Source organism: Rhinatrema bivittatum, chromosome 13 (assembly GCF_901001135.1).
Source record: "Rhinatrema bivittatum chromosome 13, aRhiBiv1.1, whole genome shotgun sequence".
Classification (NCBI taxonomy): Eukaryota; Metazoa; Chordata; class Amphibia; order Gymnophiona; family Rhinatrematidae; genus Rhinatrema; species Rhinatrema bivittatum.
This window is the reverse complement of record NC_042627.1, coordinates 65,544,337-65,558,918: the sequence shown is the minus strand read 5'-3', so window position 1 is coordinate 65,558,918 and position 14,582 is coordinate 65,544,337. Positions and strand designations below refer to the sequence as shown.

The 14,582-nt window shown below is 43.6% G+C and overlaps 1 protein-coding gene across 1 annotated transcript in view; it reads right to left on the bottom strand.

Annotated features, from left to right (window-relative positions):
* The window catches only part of LOC115074808 (furin-like), a 180,813-nt gene that overhangs the window by 24,320 nt on the left and 141,911 nt on the right, over window positions 1-14,582 (bottom strand). Inside the window, exons 10-12 of the mRNA XM_029574656.1 lie at window positions 13,576-13,676; window positions 12,618-12,721; window positions 6,373-6,490 (exon numbers count right to left, since the gene is read on the bottom strand). Of these exons, the coding sequence (XP_029430516.1) occupies window positions 6,373-6,490; window positions 12,618-12,721; window positions 13,576-13,676 (323 nt within the window). The remainder of the gene's footprint in view (window positions 1-6,372; window positions 6,491-12,617; window positions 12,722-13,575; window positions 13,677-14,582) is intronic.

The window sequence follows — 14,582 nt, the reverse complement described above, 5'->3', positions numbered from 1 at the left end:
AAAAAAATTCGGTTCCCCTGCCCCAGGCAACTCTGAAACGGGAGCTGCCGAAAAATCCAAGATGGCTGCCGTTCCCAGGCTTTGCCGACCCGGGAAAGGCCTGGCCATGCGTTGGGGAAGTGATCCCCGGGCTAGATTTGCCTGCCCTGCCGAGGAGGGGCCTTCCCCACCCGGCAGGCAGGCTGAGAAGAGACCCTCTCGCGAAAAACGCGACAAGGGCAGCCCACAGGCAAGGCAGGCTGCCGGCCGCAGCATCAGTGAAGCCGCTCTGAGAGAAAAAAAAAAAAAGCTAAAAATAAAGATGATTGGCAGCCCGCCGGCAGGAGTGAAGCAGGGGAGAGACCTGCTGACTCCTGCCTGTCTGGCTGCCGGTTCAAGCTCCCGAAGAACCAAGAGTCAAAAAGTCAAAAATATTCTGTGAGTGGTGTAAAAAAAAGTTAAATAAAGAACTTTGAGAACTTTAATACTTTCTTTTTTTTTTTTCTTGTAAAAACTGAGCACAGCACTGGGGTTCTAAGCCCCCTCGGCAGCCACAGGAGGAGACGAGAACTGGACCACCAGAATCGGTCCCCACACCTGGAAGCACACGCAGACTAAGGCTATGCTCCGCACAAGGGGCGAAGCCCCCCTGAGTCCAGCAAGAGCCAGGAGACTGTGCCGTCTCCAGCACAGAAAAAAAGACTATCTATAAATTTATTTATTTATTTATTTTTAAGAAGAAAGAGCCAATTTAACTCCTAAACAGAAGTACTTGCTTGATCCCAGGAAAAGAAGAAAGATAGCCGGCTAACTAGCCGAGATCAGGAGACCGAAGGGTGAGCTGATGCACCTGCTGGAGACAGACAAATACTGAAGGGTTACAGGATAGGCTCTGTCCTCATGTAGGACACCCTTTCAGTTTTTGTCTGTCTCCACCTGCTGGAAAAGAGGCTCAACCCACGATCTGGACTGATCCGGGTTCGTACAGGGAAAAGGAAATCAATGTTAACAAAAGAAATAAGGTGATACCTATTTACTGGACTAATTTAATACATTTCTTAGACTATTCGTCTAATATATATAAAAAAAAAAAATCCCACTTTTTGTTTTTTTAATTTACCCTTATTTCCATGCATACACGTGGAGCCATACAGCAAGCCCACTGGTTGAATACGGTGATTTGACAGACAAGAAGAAAAATTGCATCATGAGGAGGAGTCTTACCAGAGGCAGAACGCTAGGCCTCTGTGGCACTCGCAGAATATCTGAACTGCAGAAACGTAAAGCGCGAGCTCAGAAGCCGCTCTGAATGTGGCAGGAGTTCCCCTTCCCCCTGCCCCCGGTCGCCATCAGTTTGTAAAATAAAGCTGAGTGAAAAACAATCCAGCATTGCTGGCCATGGCAAATAAACGAGGAATTGCAGCTTAGCGTCACCCCGACAGAGGTACCATGGGGTCAGGGACGTGCCCTCGGAACACCCGGCTTTTTTTCGATTTTGTATTTATAATCAGTTCTAAAATATCATAAATTTGAAAAAGGAATTAAAATCATGAGTGGAAATTAACAGGAAAATAACTCCCCTATCATATATATATATAATATGGGCTTGAATGATGGGAGAAACCAAGTCTCAATAAAATTACTATGAAACAAAAGTAGGAAATAAAAGAAAAATCAAGGCTGTTAGTAAATATGCTTATTAACCCCTCAATCCATCCCTGACCCGGAGCTTCAACAGAAGGCCTTGACGGGTCTTCCTCCAACAAAGTCTCTAAACGCCGCAGCTCAAAGAAATAAAAACTTTTATTGTGCGTCGTTTGATATGGTTTTCCATGCTGATATTGTACACTGCTAGGAGTGACCTTTTGAAGGCCGGAGAGGTAGATCATGAATGCAATAAAAAAATAAACTTTACACCCTGACATTTTACTATATCGTTAAGATGGATATCTAAAGGAAAACAATCTGCACCAACCAAAACCATTTGTTGACACAAAGCCAGAGAGGTTTGGCTCCTCTTCTGCAAAAATTTTTTTTTATTTATTTATTTTTTAAACAAAACAGGGAATATTCTAAACATCTTTATTCCTGAAAAATAATCTAATAGCCCAGTCTCTATCCGATTCAAGTGCAAAAGTCAACAAAAAGAAAGTAGAATTTGATACCTCCTTTTCACGAAGACCAGTAAGAGCAGCTGAGAGAGATCCAGGTATCAATTGTTGATGAGCTAGCCTGCACCTCCTCTATCTACAGCATAATGCATTTGAAAGGAGGCAATCAGCCCTAGGCAGAGCTGGTTCAGGAGCAATTTTCAGTTTCAAGAAAATATTTCTTTATCAAGTAGTACTGGCAGGACCAATCTTGGAAAATTAATAAATCCTAAATTTTTCATCCTCAAATTATTTTCCAGGGTCTCCGATGTATATCGAAGGGCAATAGTATCCTTAATAAGAAGAGTCTCTGTTTGCGGTAGGGCATATACGTTCATTTCTATCCCCACTAACTTTAGAGATGGAGACTTACATTTCCTCCTCTTGAAGGACTGTCCCTCTGGGGACAACACATTTTATTCAAGCGGGCTGTAAAGAGGCCTCAATCCTGGGAGGAGACTCGCCCAATTTCTTCTAAAGTTAGGATTATGGTGGTAGGTGATCGAGTTTGCTGGAGAAGCAGGAATTCTAGGAACCACATCGAGTAAGGGGAAAGATTCCTATGGACTGAGCACTAACCTCATCCAGGACTTCCAACAGACGAGTCTCTTCACTGGCCTCAGATCCTCCTGGCACTGATGTAACAGCATTTGAGGACCCCACTACTCATTCCATCACAGGTCCAAACTACGCCGCGACTTTAGGAAGCTACGCATACATCACTTCACTCATACCCAAAAATAATTAGGCCTCTTCTTGTGGCAGCCTTGTCTGCTGAAGAAACTAATGGCGACCTCAGAAAGGGCAGTGGCTGCTGCATCTGCCAGCATTGGGGGTGGGCTGCATTCCTCTCAGGCACTTGAGGAGACAAAGGGGGCTTCCACCATCAGTGCGCCCGCCCCTTCCCATCAGATTTAGACACCGTTTCCCTGGAGTCTCTGGCATCACTGACCACTTAACGAAAGTGGCAACTGGCTCCCCCAACTGGAGCTGGAAACTGAAGGTTAAGATGTAATTCTGCCTATTGCCTGGATTATAGGGCTTGAGTTTCTTGCAGAAGAATGTCGGAGAAGGAAGGCTCAGCTTTTATCAAACAACGTTTCATATGAAGATTGAACCAGCCACCATGTCATGGAGTCCAAAGTAATTTCCGACAGGTGAAGAGGGAGACATCATCCTCCTCCTGACGAGGCCATCATTAGGCGAAACGAAGGTCTTTATGCGAGGAAAGAACGAGGACCTGTTCTTCAGAACTCCAGTTTTAGACACATTCAGAACTCAGCTGCAGAATGAACAGGACATGTTTTATCAAAGCACCGATCCTCAGTCATGTTTAAGAACCTAATTGATTGAGCTTTGTATGAGGTAACCTCTAGAACATTTTTGGAGAATGTAAGAAAGAACATTTCACAGTTCCCAGGTGTCATGTACTTTTATTTATTTACAAGATTATATGGACTTTTTCACTGAGCTAATATAAATTCAGGAGATTATTATGAATGCTAGCACAGAATGTAATTGTTGGCTAAGAATATGAACGCTGATTTTGTAAACCTCTGAGATCTTATTCTGTAACGACGGTATATAAAACGCCTAAATAAAATAAGTGATATTTTATCCTATATATCTGATAGATTTGTGTATGACTTAATAGTTTTTCATAATAATTTGTTAGTAAATTATAAGGTTATCATTAGTGCCCTTTTATAATATTTATACACACACACACGTCTCTCTCTCTCTATATATATATATCTATATCCCTCACTCTTCTTCATAACAAAGGGGACAAAACAGATTGTGTGTGCCTAGCAGCAGAGTTCATTCAGGATGCTATTAACAGATGTCAACCATCTTGGTTTCTTCTCCAGAATACTTAAGTTAATTGAAAAATTAGTCTCAATATAGTTACAAGATCATTTGGAGTTAACAGAAGCTATGGACCCCATCAATCAGGTTTTAGAAAGGGGTTTTGGACAAACTACATTAACCTACTTTTCAACAACTGTCGTCGTCCGAAAAGGATCAGGATGCATTTATACTCCTTTTGGACCTTAATTGTCCTTTTTGAAAACCTAAATCATGAGGCTCTCCCGTCATGACTGAGTGAATAGGGGTAATTAGAAAGGCAAAGGCATGGTTTAAGTCTTTTTTAATGAATAGGAACCAACAAGTAGTGGAGAGAGAGAGAACTATAGATCAAACCCTAAACTCAATCTTGATCGGAGGGGGGGGGGGGGGGGGAGAGTTCTATTATCTCCCCATATGTGAGGCTCTAGGGCAGTGGTTCCCAACCCTGTCCTGGGGACCCCCCAGCCAGTCGGGTTTTCAGGATATCCACAATGAATACGCATGAGAGAAAATGTACATGCACTGCCTCCACAACATGCAAATTCTCTCTCATGCATATTCACTGTGGATATCCTAAAAACCCGACTGGCTGGGGGGTCCACAGGACAGGGTTGGGAACCACTGCTCTAGGGAAACTAATATAGCATTTTGGGATTGAATATATTTTTTATGGCAATGGCATTCAGCTTGTGATCACATTGACCACCAGGCATAGTGACGTATTAACAAATTTAACAAATTGTATGAATGAGATAAATGATTGGATAGTGACAGATTAAAGCCGAACACGGCTAAGTCTGAGGTATTAAGAGTTGGTAAACCTGGTTCTTTTGATCTGGAACCAGGTAATATTATTGGACAGAGACTCCATTATTATCTGGGGGTTGATGAGGTATTAAGGGGAGGTTGATTCTGCAGAGACATTCTGTGATTCATAATTTATTTATTTAATTTTTAAGTTGAGACTTATCCAACGTATTTGTTTGCTGTTGGAGTGCAAAGATCTTTTTAAAGCAGCACTAACAACTAGCACTGATGATCGGTTTCATGAAAATTGTATACGAACCTTGCATGTGGTTCAAAATGTGGCAAGTGTGGTTACCGGCTGTGCGAGGTGACAGAGAATGACTGCAGTGCTGGCTCCCAGTGGTGCAGACGATATGTTTTAAAGGTCCTCTGCTTAGCATTTAAATCATTTAAGAGATGGGAGGTGCAGGGCCTGTTTTACGGTGCATAAAATGTGTTAGCCGCAACAGTGCACAAAAGCTTTGAACAATGAGGTGCCCTGTGCTTAGGATGTACCGTCTGGTGCATGCGCTGCATTCTAGCAATCAAATGAGGCTCGAGATTCCCGAAACTGGTACCTGAGAATGAAGCTCGGGAGAGAGTGATGTCGACAGAAGGACCCCCCATGTGGAACTCTCTCCCGGTTAACCTCCAGTTATTCGAATGCCACAAGCTCTTGAAGAAACATCTGTCCCAACAAGCTTTTGGAGTATTTGGTTAGCTCAGGTCTCTCTTTCCAGAATAAGGATGATCATATTTTTGAAGGCTGTTTTTAATTATGGGTGTGAATCATAACTCGCCAGGAACGGTGGAGTGTGCAAGAAATACATTTTTCATTATATTTAAAAGAATTGTTAAAATAGTTAATACACCAATTTATCCCTGAGAAAATTTCATGAAGCTAGATATAGTTGGGTGTAAATTACATGACCTGTCTGCTTCTGTTATTTCAGGGCATAGAAACAGGCCTGTTGCTGTTGTAAGTGTGATGTCTGCTTTTGATATGTTAATGGGTAGGGGTATTATTAGTTGGGAGGTTTTGTGTGATGTTCTTGACTGAACAGGTTTTAATTGTTTCCAAGTTTTGTTTAATAAAATTACATTTGTTATATAAAGTGTAAGGGAAATAAATGTATACAGCCATATTCATGCACAGACTTCTAAATGTGAAACAGCCTTGCTCTCTTCATTTTCATTTTATTTATTTAAAACATTTCTATACCGTTTTTTCAGTGATGTTACTGTTCAAAGCGGTTTACAATAATAACATAAAATAGGAGAGTAATTATATAAAAATAGTAAAATAAAAAAACCAACATTAAAACAAGAAGATACAATAAGTGAGAATAAAAATACAAAGGGAGTCATTATCAATGATATAACTTGTAAAAATAAAAGAAAAATTGGCAACTACTTTATAAAAAACTCAAAGAACAGAAGATCATATAAAAGTAATTAACTTAAACATTTATATAAATAAGAAAACACTAAATATACAATGCAGCTGCTATCTGGTTTCCATACTAGTAAGGGCTGACCCTCTCTCAACTGCAAGCCAATGCATGGATACAGAAGTCATTAAGCAAAGGACAGAATGGCTACTCACTTGGGTTCGGTGAGAATGTTAATGACACATTTTCTCTGAGGTCCTACTGTGGTCCAGTTCTTGGCCAGAGTGACCATGGCTCCAGCATCCAGGAGGCCGTACCCGTAAGAATGGCTAACTGTGGAGCGAGAAGAGAACAAATCACTGAGTGGGAAAGGCAGCATTTACCTGTGAAAAAGCAAAGTTTGTAGGTGGGTAGGGGATGAGGTCGGCATCAGTGGAGAGAGACATTTTTATCATTATTTCTATGGCACTCCCAGATGTATACAGCACTTACAGTTCCTACTCCTTGGGACTTACAAGGAAAGGCAAAAAAAAATAAGAGGCTCGGAGTTAAAATAGCAAGGCCACGATTGGGAAGAACTAAGCCAGGTGAGTTGTACTGAGGAGGGGAGGGAGAGGCACTTAATTGTGTAAAGCTATAAGGAATGAGGACCTCTTAAGAGGTTTTCTAAGTGAGACCAGCTCTCCCTTTCACAGCAACTTCAGCACTGGCCAAGCAAACGATAAACCAGGGAAACATACAACATTATTTTCCTTCACATCCAAGGTGAAGCTTGCGCAGAGCTCCTGCCTCGGTCAAGGCGTCTATCTCAGGCCTACACTCTGACTCCTGGAACAGAACAAGGTGGGTTACTGAGAGCAATACACGAGGAAAGCCGGAGGAAAATCAGATCGCCATCTCCTCAGGGTGGCTAGACTAGAAAAGAAAGTCGGGTAAATCAGCATTTCGCTTCCTTAATTCTTGAACAGAAAGGCAAGAATTTCATGGAAGCATTGCAGTTGGCCACAATGTCTCGTTCTGTCGCATTCCTCACAGGGACGGTCACTTTAAAACGAGCACGCACGCTGGAATCTTCCATCGTCCATGCAAGCGCGCACGTATAATATAAAACGTGCCTTGCGCGCATTATGTGCGCTCCTACTTTTAAGCGGTTACGTGAGGAAACGTTATTCGTGTATCTTTCTTTTACACTTTCAAGTAGGCGATGCTCACATAACCCCCTCTTCTGAAGTCACTGCATTGGCTCCTTATTCGCGGTGAAGATTTTTTGGGTTTTTTTTAAAGCAAAGGAGGGCCATTTACCCTGATATCTTTTGAAGATATCTGGTTAAGTAGCTGCTTATCTGGCCAAACAAGGCGGGATAACTTTAGACCTAACAGGCCATATTCAAAAGTTGGCTGGTTAGGTTTAAAGTTATCCGAATAGGTTTAGGCGAGTATATTCAGCAGAGTGCCCCCCGATATTCAGAGGGGTAAACAGGTTACCCAACTAACTTGAGCCGGATAATTTGTCCACTCGCCGGCTTACTGAATATAGACCTCTGAGAGACCCAGGTTTACGGCTCAGCTGTAACCTTGTCAAACTACACCTCCCCCTCCCCCAATGCAAAACAATTTGGTATTTTAGATGATCAGAGCCTTGCACTGTAAAATTACTTCCTAGGCTATTTTCACTTCTAGGAAACCCCCTTGGGAAATCTCTGAACTATAAATCACAGAAAACTATGTTTGATGACCACCTCCAGCCTACAGCAGAGCCTAGGCAATTATTTTGGCATCACATAGCCTTTTGTGAGACAAGCTCATTCTTCTTTCCTTTCACTTTACCCCGATGAATGCGGCCGATGTGTACACACAGTGCGCTCCAGCTAAGAAAAAGACACAAAGTGATACAGTCTCCCTCTCCAAAGATGAGACGCGTGCATCTGCATACACACACGAGCAAAAAATATAAGCACAGAGTTTACAAACTCGTCACACTAACTCCCAATCTATTTCAACTAAAGAAACAGGAGATGGGGGCAATGTTTTTTTTTTAACCATACATTCTTGTAGGACTGGGGCATGGCAGATGTTTCAAGAAATTAACTCTTCATGAGTAGCAGAAACTGAGTGCCAATGCGGAAGGAAACGCTTTCTAAACTAAACCTAACCTGGGAACTGCTGTATGTATAAACTGTTAATGCTACATAAACAAAATTAACTTCTTTTGGGAGCTGGAGCATAGAATAAACAGGATACATTATGTATCTTTCCTTGCACGCCATCCCAAAGGTGGCGAGGAAGGAAGAGGTGTTGCTCGTCGGAGATTTTTATCTACCGGACGTGGACCGGAGCATCCCCTTCTGCAGAATCCGTAAGGCGGCGAGGGGCTCTGCTCACACAAATGATGATGAACTCGCCAGGGAGGCGCGATACGGGACCTCTAATGCCTGGGGGTAGGCGACCACCAGTGATCATCAGGCGGTATATGAAGCAGCCAACACAAAACAGACATGCAAAGATCGCAGTCCTGGATTTCGGTAAAATGGGGACGGTACCTCGAGGAGGAGGAGCTAGGACACAGAAGACGGGTCAACTGGAAAGACAGCAGGCCAGATTAAAAGGAGTTATAATAAAGGCAACTAATCTATGTAAGAAAAGTAAATATGAGGAAGAAGAAACAGATATGTTTTGCCCAAGAGGCGGCTGAAAAAAAGGCAAAAAAAAAAGGAGCATTTATAAAGAACAAAGGAAATCAGAGAGAAACACAGGAAAGAATATCCAGTGAGGCTAAGAGAGACAAAAGGAAGAAAAACAGGAGAGCAAAAAGCTCCAGTGGAAGGAAGGTTCGCCAAAGAGAGGTGAACAAAACAATTTCAAACATTGCTGAGAAAGGAGGAAGGCCGGCGACGGTACGGTAAGACTGAAAGGAGAGCAGCAGCAGTGCGTGGAGAAAAGATAAGGAAGTGGCAGAAATATTAAACAAATATTTCAATTCCACGTTCTCCAGAGTCGACCGTGGAGGAGGATCACTGCTGGCTGGCAAGAGCACAGACGGGAGCGGGATAAATACAAACTCTTGTTACAGACGCGCGTGTGTGTTTTTTTGGTTTTGGCGGAACCAGCAAAACTGAAAGTGGATAAGGTCATGGGGCCGGACGGGAAGCACGCCAGGATACTAAGGGCGCTAAGAGAGGTGCTGGCCGATTGGCTGAGGAACCTCGGAGCCGCCTGAAGTGCTGCTGTGGTGATTCTGCTTCACAAAGCCGGAGGCAGAGGGGAGGCTGCAAACTACCGGCTGTTTAACCCTCACCTCGAAGGTTGGAAAATTAATGGACGCTCTGCTGAATTACCTACAATCCACTCGGCTACAGGGTCCGAGGCAGCACAGTTTTACCAGAGAAAGGCGGTTTTATTTTTTGATCGTACGGCTAGAAAATTAGATCAATGACGAGCACTCGATGTGGTTTACTTGGACTTCAGCAAAGCTTTTGTTAGGGTCCCACACAGGAGGCTCATGAATAAAATGAGAAGCCTGGGGATCAGGTCCCAAGGAGGCGGAGTGGATTACAAGTTGACCGAGTGACAGAAAGCAGCGTGTGGTGGTAATGGAACCTACTCTGAAGAAAGCATGGCGACAAGTTGAGTGCCTCAAGAGTTGATTTTGGGACCTGTTCTGTTCAATCTCTTTGTGAGCAATATTGCAGAGGGGATTAGAAGGCAAGGTTTGTCTCTTTGTGGATGACACTAAGATCTGCCACAGAGTGGACACCACAGAAGAAGCCTAGAGAATGAGAAGCTACCTAAGAAAACTTTAAGAGTGGGATTCAATACCAAAAAGTGCAGTCATGTTTTTGGATTGCAATGATCCAAAGGAGCTGTATGAGATTTGGGGGGGGCAAAAGACTGATGTGCATGGACCAGGAGAGAGGCCTTGGGGTGAATGTTTCTGATGATCTGAAGATAGCAAAGCCACGTGACAAGGCGGTGACAAAGGCCAGAGAGATGCTGGGCTGCAGAGAGAGGCATAACCGGCAGGAAGGAGGAGGTGATGAGGCCACTCTACAAGACTTTGGCGGGGCTTCACCTGGAGTACGGTTCTGGAGACAGCATCTCGAAAAAGAGGAGAGACAGGATGGAAGTGGTCCAGGGAAAGGTAACCAAACTGGTGTGGGGTCTGCGCCAAAAGGCTTGTGAGATGAAACTGGAGCACTTAAATATGTGTAACCTGGTGAAGAGGAGACCACGGGGAGATATGATACAGACTTTTAAGTACCTTAAAGGTATAAATGATGTACAAAAATCAAACCTTTTCCAATGGAAAAGAAACTGAAGAACTAGGAATCCTGCTCGGAAACTCCAAGGAGGATTGACTCGGGAAATATTTCTTCAGAGATGCCTGGAATGCCCTCCTGGAAGATGTGGTAAAGATAAGAACGGTCATGAAATTCAAAAGGGCATGGGATAAACACAGAGAATCCCAAATGGCTCGAGGATAGAAATGAAGGACAGGAGTAACCCTTTGTCAACTTTAGGTGTCATTTTTTTTTTAATCAACATTTTTATTGAATCAAAAGTAAATAGATAAAACGCCATTACTATATTTTGCAATGTAACATAACAGACATTGCCATACCGAAACATCAAACCTGTCATATTGCATTTTCTATCTTCAGAACGTATTAAGACCCCAATGCACATTCCGTATTACAAAACTTATATACCCTTACCCCCATCCCCCCACCGTAACATCCTGCCCCCATAACCCCATCTTTATTCACAAAGGATATATAACTACTATACCTCAGCAGATATTACTATACTACCCCCAGTATAAGAGTAGGCACACAGGAGTCACTACACAAGTAAAGACAGATCCACAGCCACTAACTTCTCAATCTTAGCCTTCAAATGGTCAGAAACACAGAGCTGACACACGTCTAGACCTTTACAGCTAAAACAACAACTGTTTCAGTCATGCCAGCACTGGGTACGTAATTCTTATTTATATCACGTAAAATATACATTGCCAGGTTTGGACATCCATAATTCAAAGGCCCCCCAAATCTAACTCAAACTTTATTCACCCTTTGACTCCTGATTGCAGTCAGTTTATTCATCCTACATACTCGATGCAAACGCTGTACTACCGATAAAACAGGAGTTGGCACCAGGACGTCTCCAAAAATATGCCACTTCACATCTCGCTGCTATATATATTTGGCTGGCTCAGTAAAATTTGAGTATATTTATCATAGCTCTCATCGGGAATATTTAATACGACGGATTTAGTTGTAATGTTTCTGCATGGAAGTAACCTGCATGGAGCAGCAGTTACGGGCAGACTGCATGGGACCCCCCTGGGTTGTTACCCGCCATCAGTCTGAGAGGCCCTAACTGTCTCCCTCAGGACAGCCACACCTTCAGTCTAAATGTTTAAAGCACAGAAGTATAAAGGCTGGTGACCCAGGATCCAATTCCCACTATAGGTATTCACTAAGTGAGCTTGCTTGTGTCACCGAAGAGCCACGACTTAAACAAGCACTGCCAGCTTAGTTCTGACATGGAAGTGTAAGCTGAATGCTGGCTCACTAGCTGCAGGCCTAGTGCTTTGGACAAATTGTCCTGTAAGAACCGTATTAGTATTATCCCAGTGTGACTGCTATATATGCCAGCTAGACAGTGGGACCCTGCCACATCCATCTTAGTAGCGTATGCATGTTAGGACTTTCCCTGAGGCCTGTGTTGCCATATTGGGCTCTTCTCAGCAGTGTAAATGTATGCGTACATATTAGATTATTGTTGTGGGTTCTTTGGACCTCTCTCCAAATTTATTTGCATGGCAAAAAAAAAAAAAGGCCACAAAAAAAAAAAAAAAAAGAAATAATGAAGATATCTTATTTCACTGTGCTGGAGAGCAAGAGGTTAAGAAGCAAAATATCAACCAAAGAACAGCCCCTTTCCCTCTAACAGCAAAATTAGATCCATGTCCCTTCTCCCCCAACCCATTTCATGAGAACGACTGCAACATTCGCACAGAAGATTATGTTATTATTGATTGGACTGTATTTTATTACTGCACACTGCTTCGGGTACACTAAGCTGGATCAGAGAGGCAGTAAAGACATTTTTTTCAAACTACCTTTATTGAAAATGTTCCAAATGTTCCCAGGCAATCTAAGATTCTAGTCAACAAGCCAGCCATGAATTTAACTGCTCACATGCAGAAGAGAGTTTCTCTGGCTTGGCCTTTTGACAGAGATTACAGAACGCAGATTCAGCTGCTCAAGACACACAACCACATAGCTCAAAAGGAGACCATGATGCGTAATGCCATTAAGCTTTGGTAAATGTGGTTTCAGCTTTATTTCACCAGGCAGCACCTGCAGGATAAAAAATACCCCCCCACCTATTCCAAGCTCTGCGGTTCCTGAGTGACCACACATGCTTTTCAGGCCCAGGTCATTTCATGGGTTACCTTTGCGGCCTACTCCGTTGGTGATCCAATCGTTGGCGTTTAGGTGTGCTGGCTTGGAGGTGTGGACAACCAAGTGCTGCATATCCCGCCAGGTGAGATTCTTACTGTGGTGAAAAGGCAAAATGTGAGGTTAGCAATCAGATCTCACTACATCCACTGCCAAGATCTGAATTACAATTACAGGCAGAAATAATGGTTAGAGAAGTCCCAGATCGAGACATTCTTTGCCACTTCAAAGCTACTAATATTATTGCCAGCCCACAGCACGTACACCGAGTACATTCCCCTGTCAGTTTAAATTAAATTATTGATGAGGTCTCTACTCCTAACGCAGCTTCCAATCAGAACATTCTCTCCCAGCAAATCCATTTATTATGCATGTCCTTATCTTACTTCTCTCCCCGTTTCTTTAAATATATTTTAGAGGTTACAAAAAAAAAAACCCACCACAAATGCACCAGACAATAGTCAGCAGCAAGCTCCACTGGTCAACCCTTTTTAACTTCTTTACGTTTTTGTAATTCTTTAGGCAGCTCGCCTATCAGTCCCCTCGCTGCCTTCTGTGCAGCCATGTTTGCAAGAACGTGAATACGCCACATCACAGATGGTCATTCGTGCCAGTAGTGTGCACTCCACAGCTTCCATAAAAGCTTGAACATTTTTTTTTTAAATAGTCTGAGGAAAATTAAATATTCAGTGTATACTGAGCAAGCTCTCCTACTTGTTATTTTGACACATTGGTGCATGATGAATGAAGTTTTGCATAAGCCTTCCCTGGTCCTATTCATTAACATCGACGACTCAAGACTCTGTCTTTTGAAGCTTCTGCTTCAATAAACTGGTTAGTCTATAAGGTGCCGCCCGCCTCTTGTCGTCATTTCTGACACACCAGACTAACACGGCGAGCCCTCTGAGGCTGTTAACATGGTCCGCCCTACTTTCTGCAGCTTGTACTCACTTTGCTTCCAGAGCTAAAGCAATTATTCCAGCTGCCAAGGGCGCAGAGGCGGAGGTTCCTGTGTGAGACTCCGTGCATTTTTGTCTCAGGTCCGTCGTTACCTGAAAAGAGGAGGCCAAAAGAAATCAAAACAATTTCCCTTCCATCTCCAAAATCATTCACTCAAAGCAAGTGTAAGCATAAGAACGTATCCACTGTACCGTGACAGTACCGAGATGCACTTCCATGCGCAGATGTCAGAACGATGACGTTTCAATGTGCTGAGTAGCCAGCAACAGAAGTCAGGCCAAACCAACAGGGCACCTTCACAACACCCTTCCCATTTATACATGCTCAAACAATTATACAGCATTATAAGGACTTTTGTGATGGGTTTACTGTAATCCAGAAACAATCAAAGGATCAATCATTTTATGAAAGAATGAAGTCTACATGGAGGACCAGCTTCTGCGATAGGCGACTCGTGGGGCTGTATAAGGCGACAAGCACTAGGGGACCCAACAGTGGCTCCTCTTGGAACGGCCACTGGTCTGAAGAGGAGCCAGGGTGTCCCCCCCCCCTTCTGAAAAGATCCAAAAGAGGGTTGCCGCCACCTCCCGTTGCCCCTACTCTTCCCTGAGTGCCACCCCTTCCCCCCCCATGGGGCCACAGTGCTGCCGCTGACCCCGCCCACAAGAGAGCTGCACCGGGGACCCGGCACTTCTAAATGTCGCTGGTGTCTCTCTCCCTCTCACTGTCGGAACTGCGCAGGAGAGACAGATGCCGGTGGCAGAAAGCGTTTAACAAGCTGCTGGGCCCCCAGTCCTCAGCAGGGATGGGACGGGACAGATATGGAAGTTGAGAGCAAGGCTGCGGGCGGTGGCATGAGTGAAGCTGGTATTTTTCACTGGGTGGGAAGAAGAGGTGGGGGCACCAATTTCAGATTTTGCCCAGGGGGGTGACTAGCCTAGAGCTGGCCCCATCTACATGTTAAGACTACAGAGGCAGAATGCGTGTGGACTGAGGTT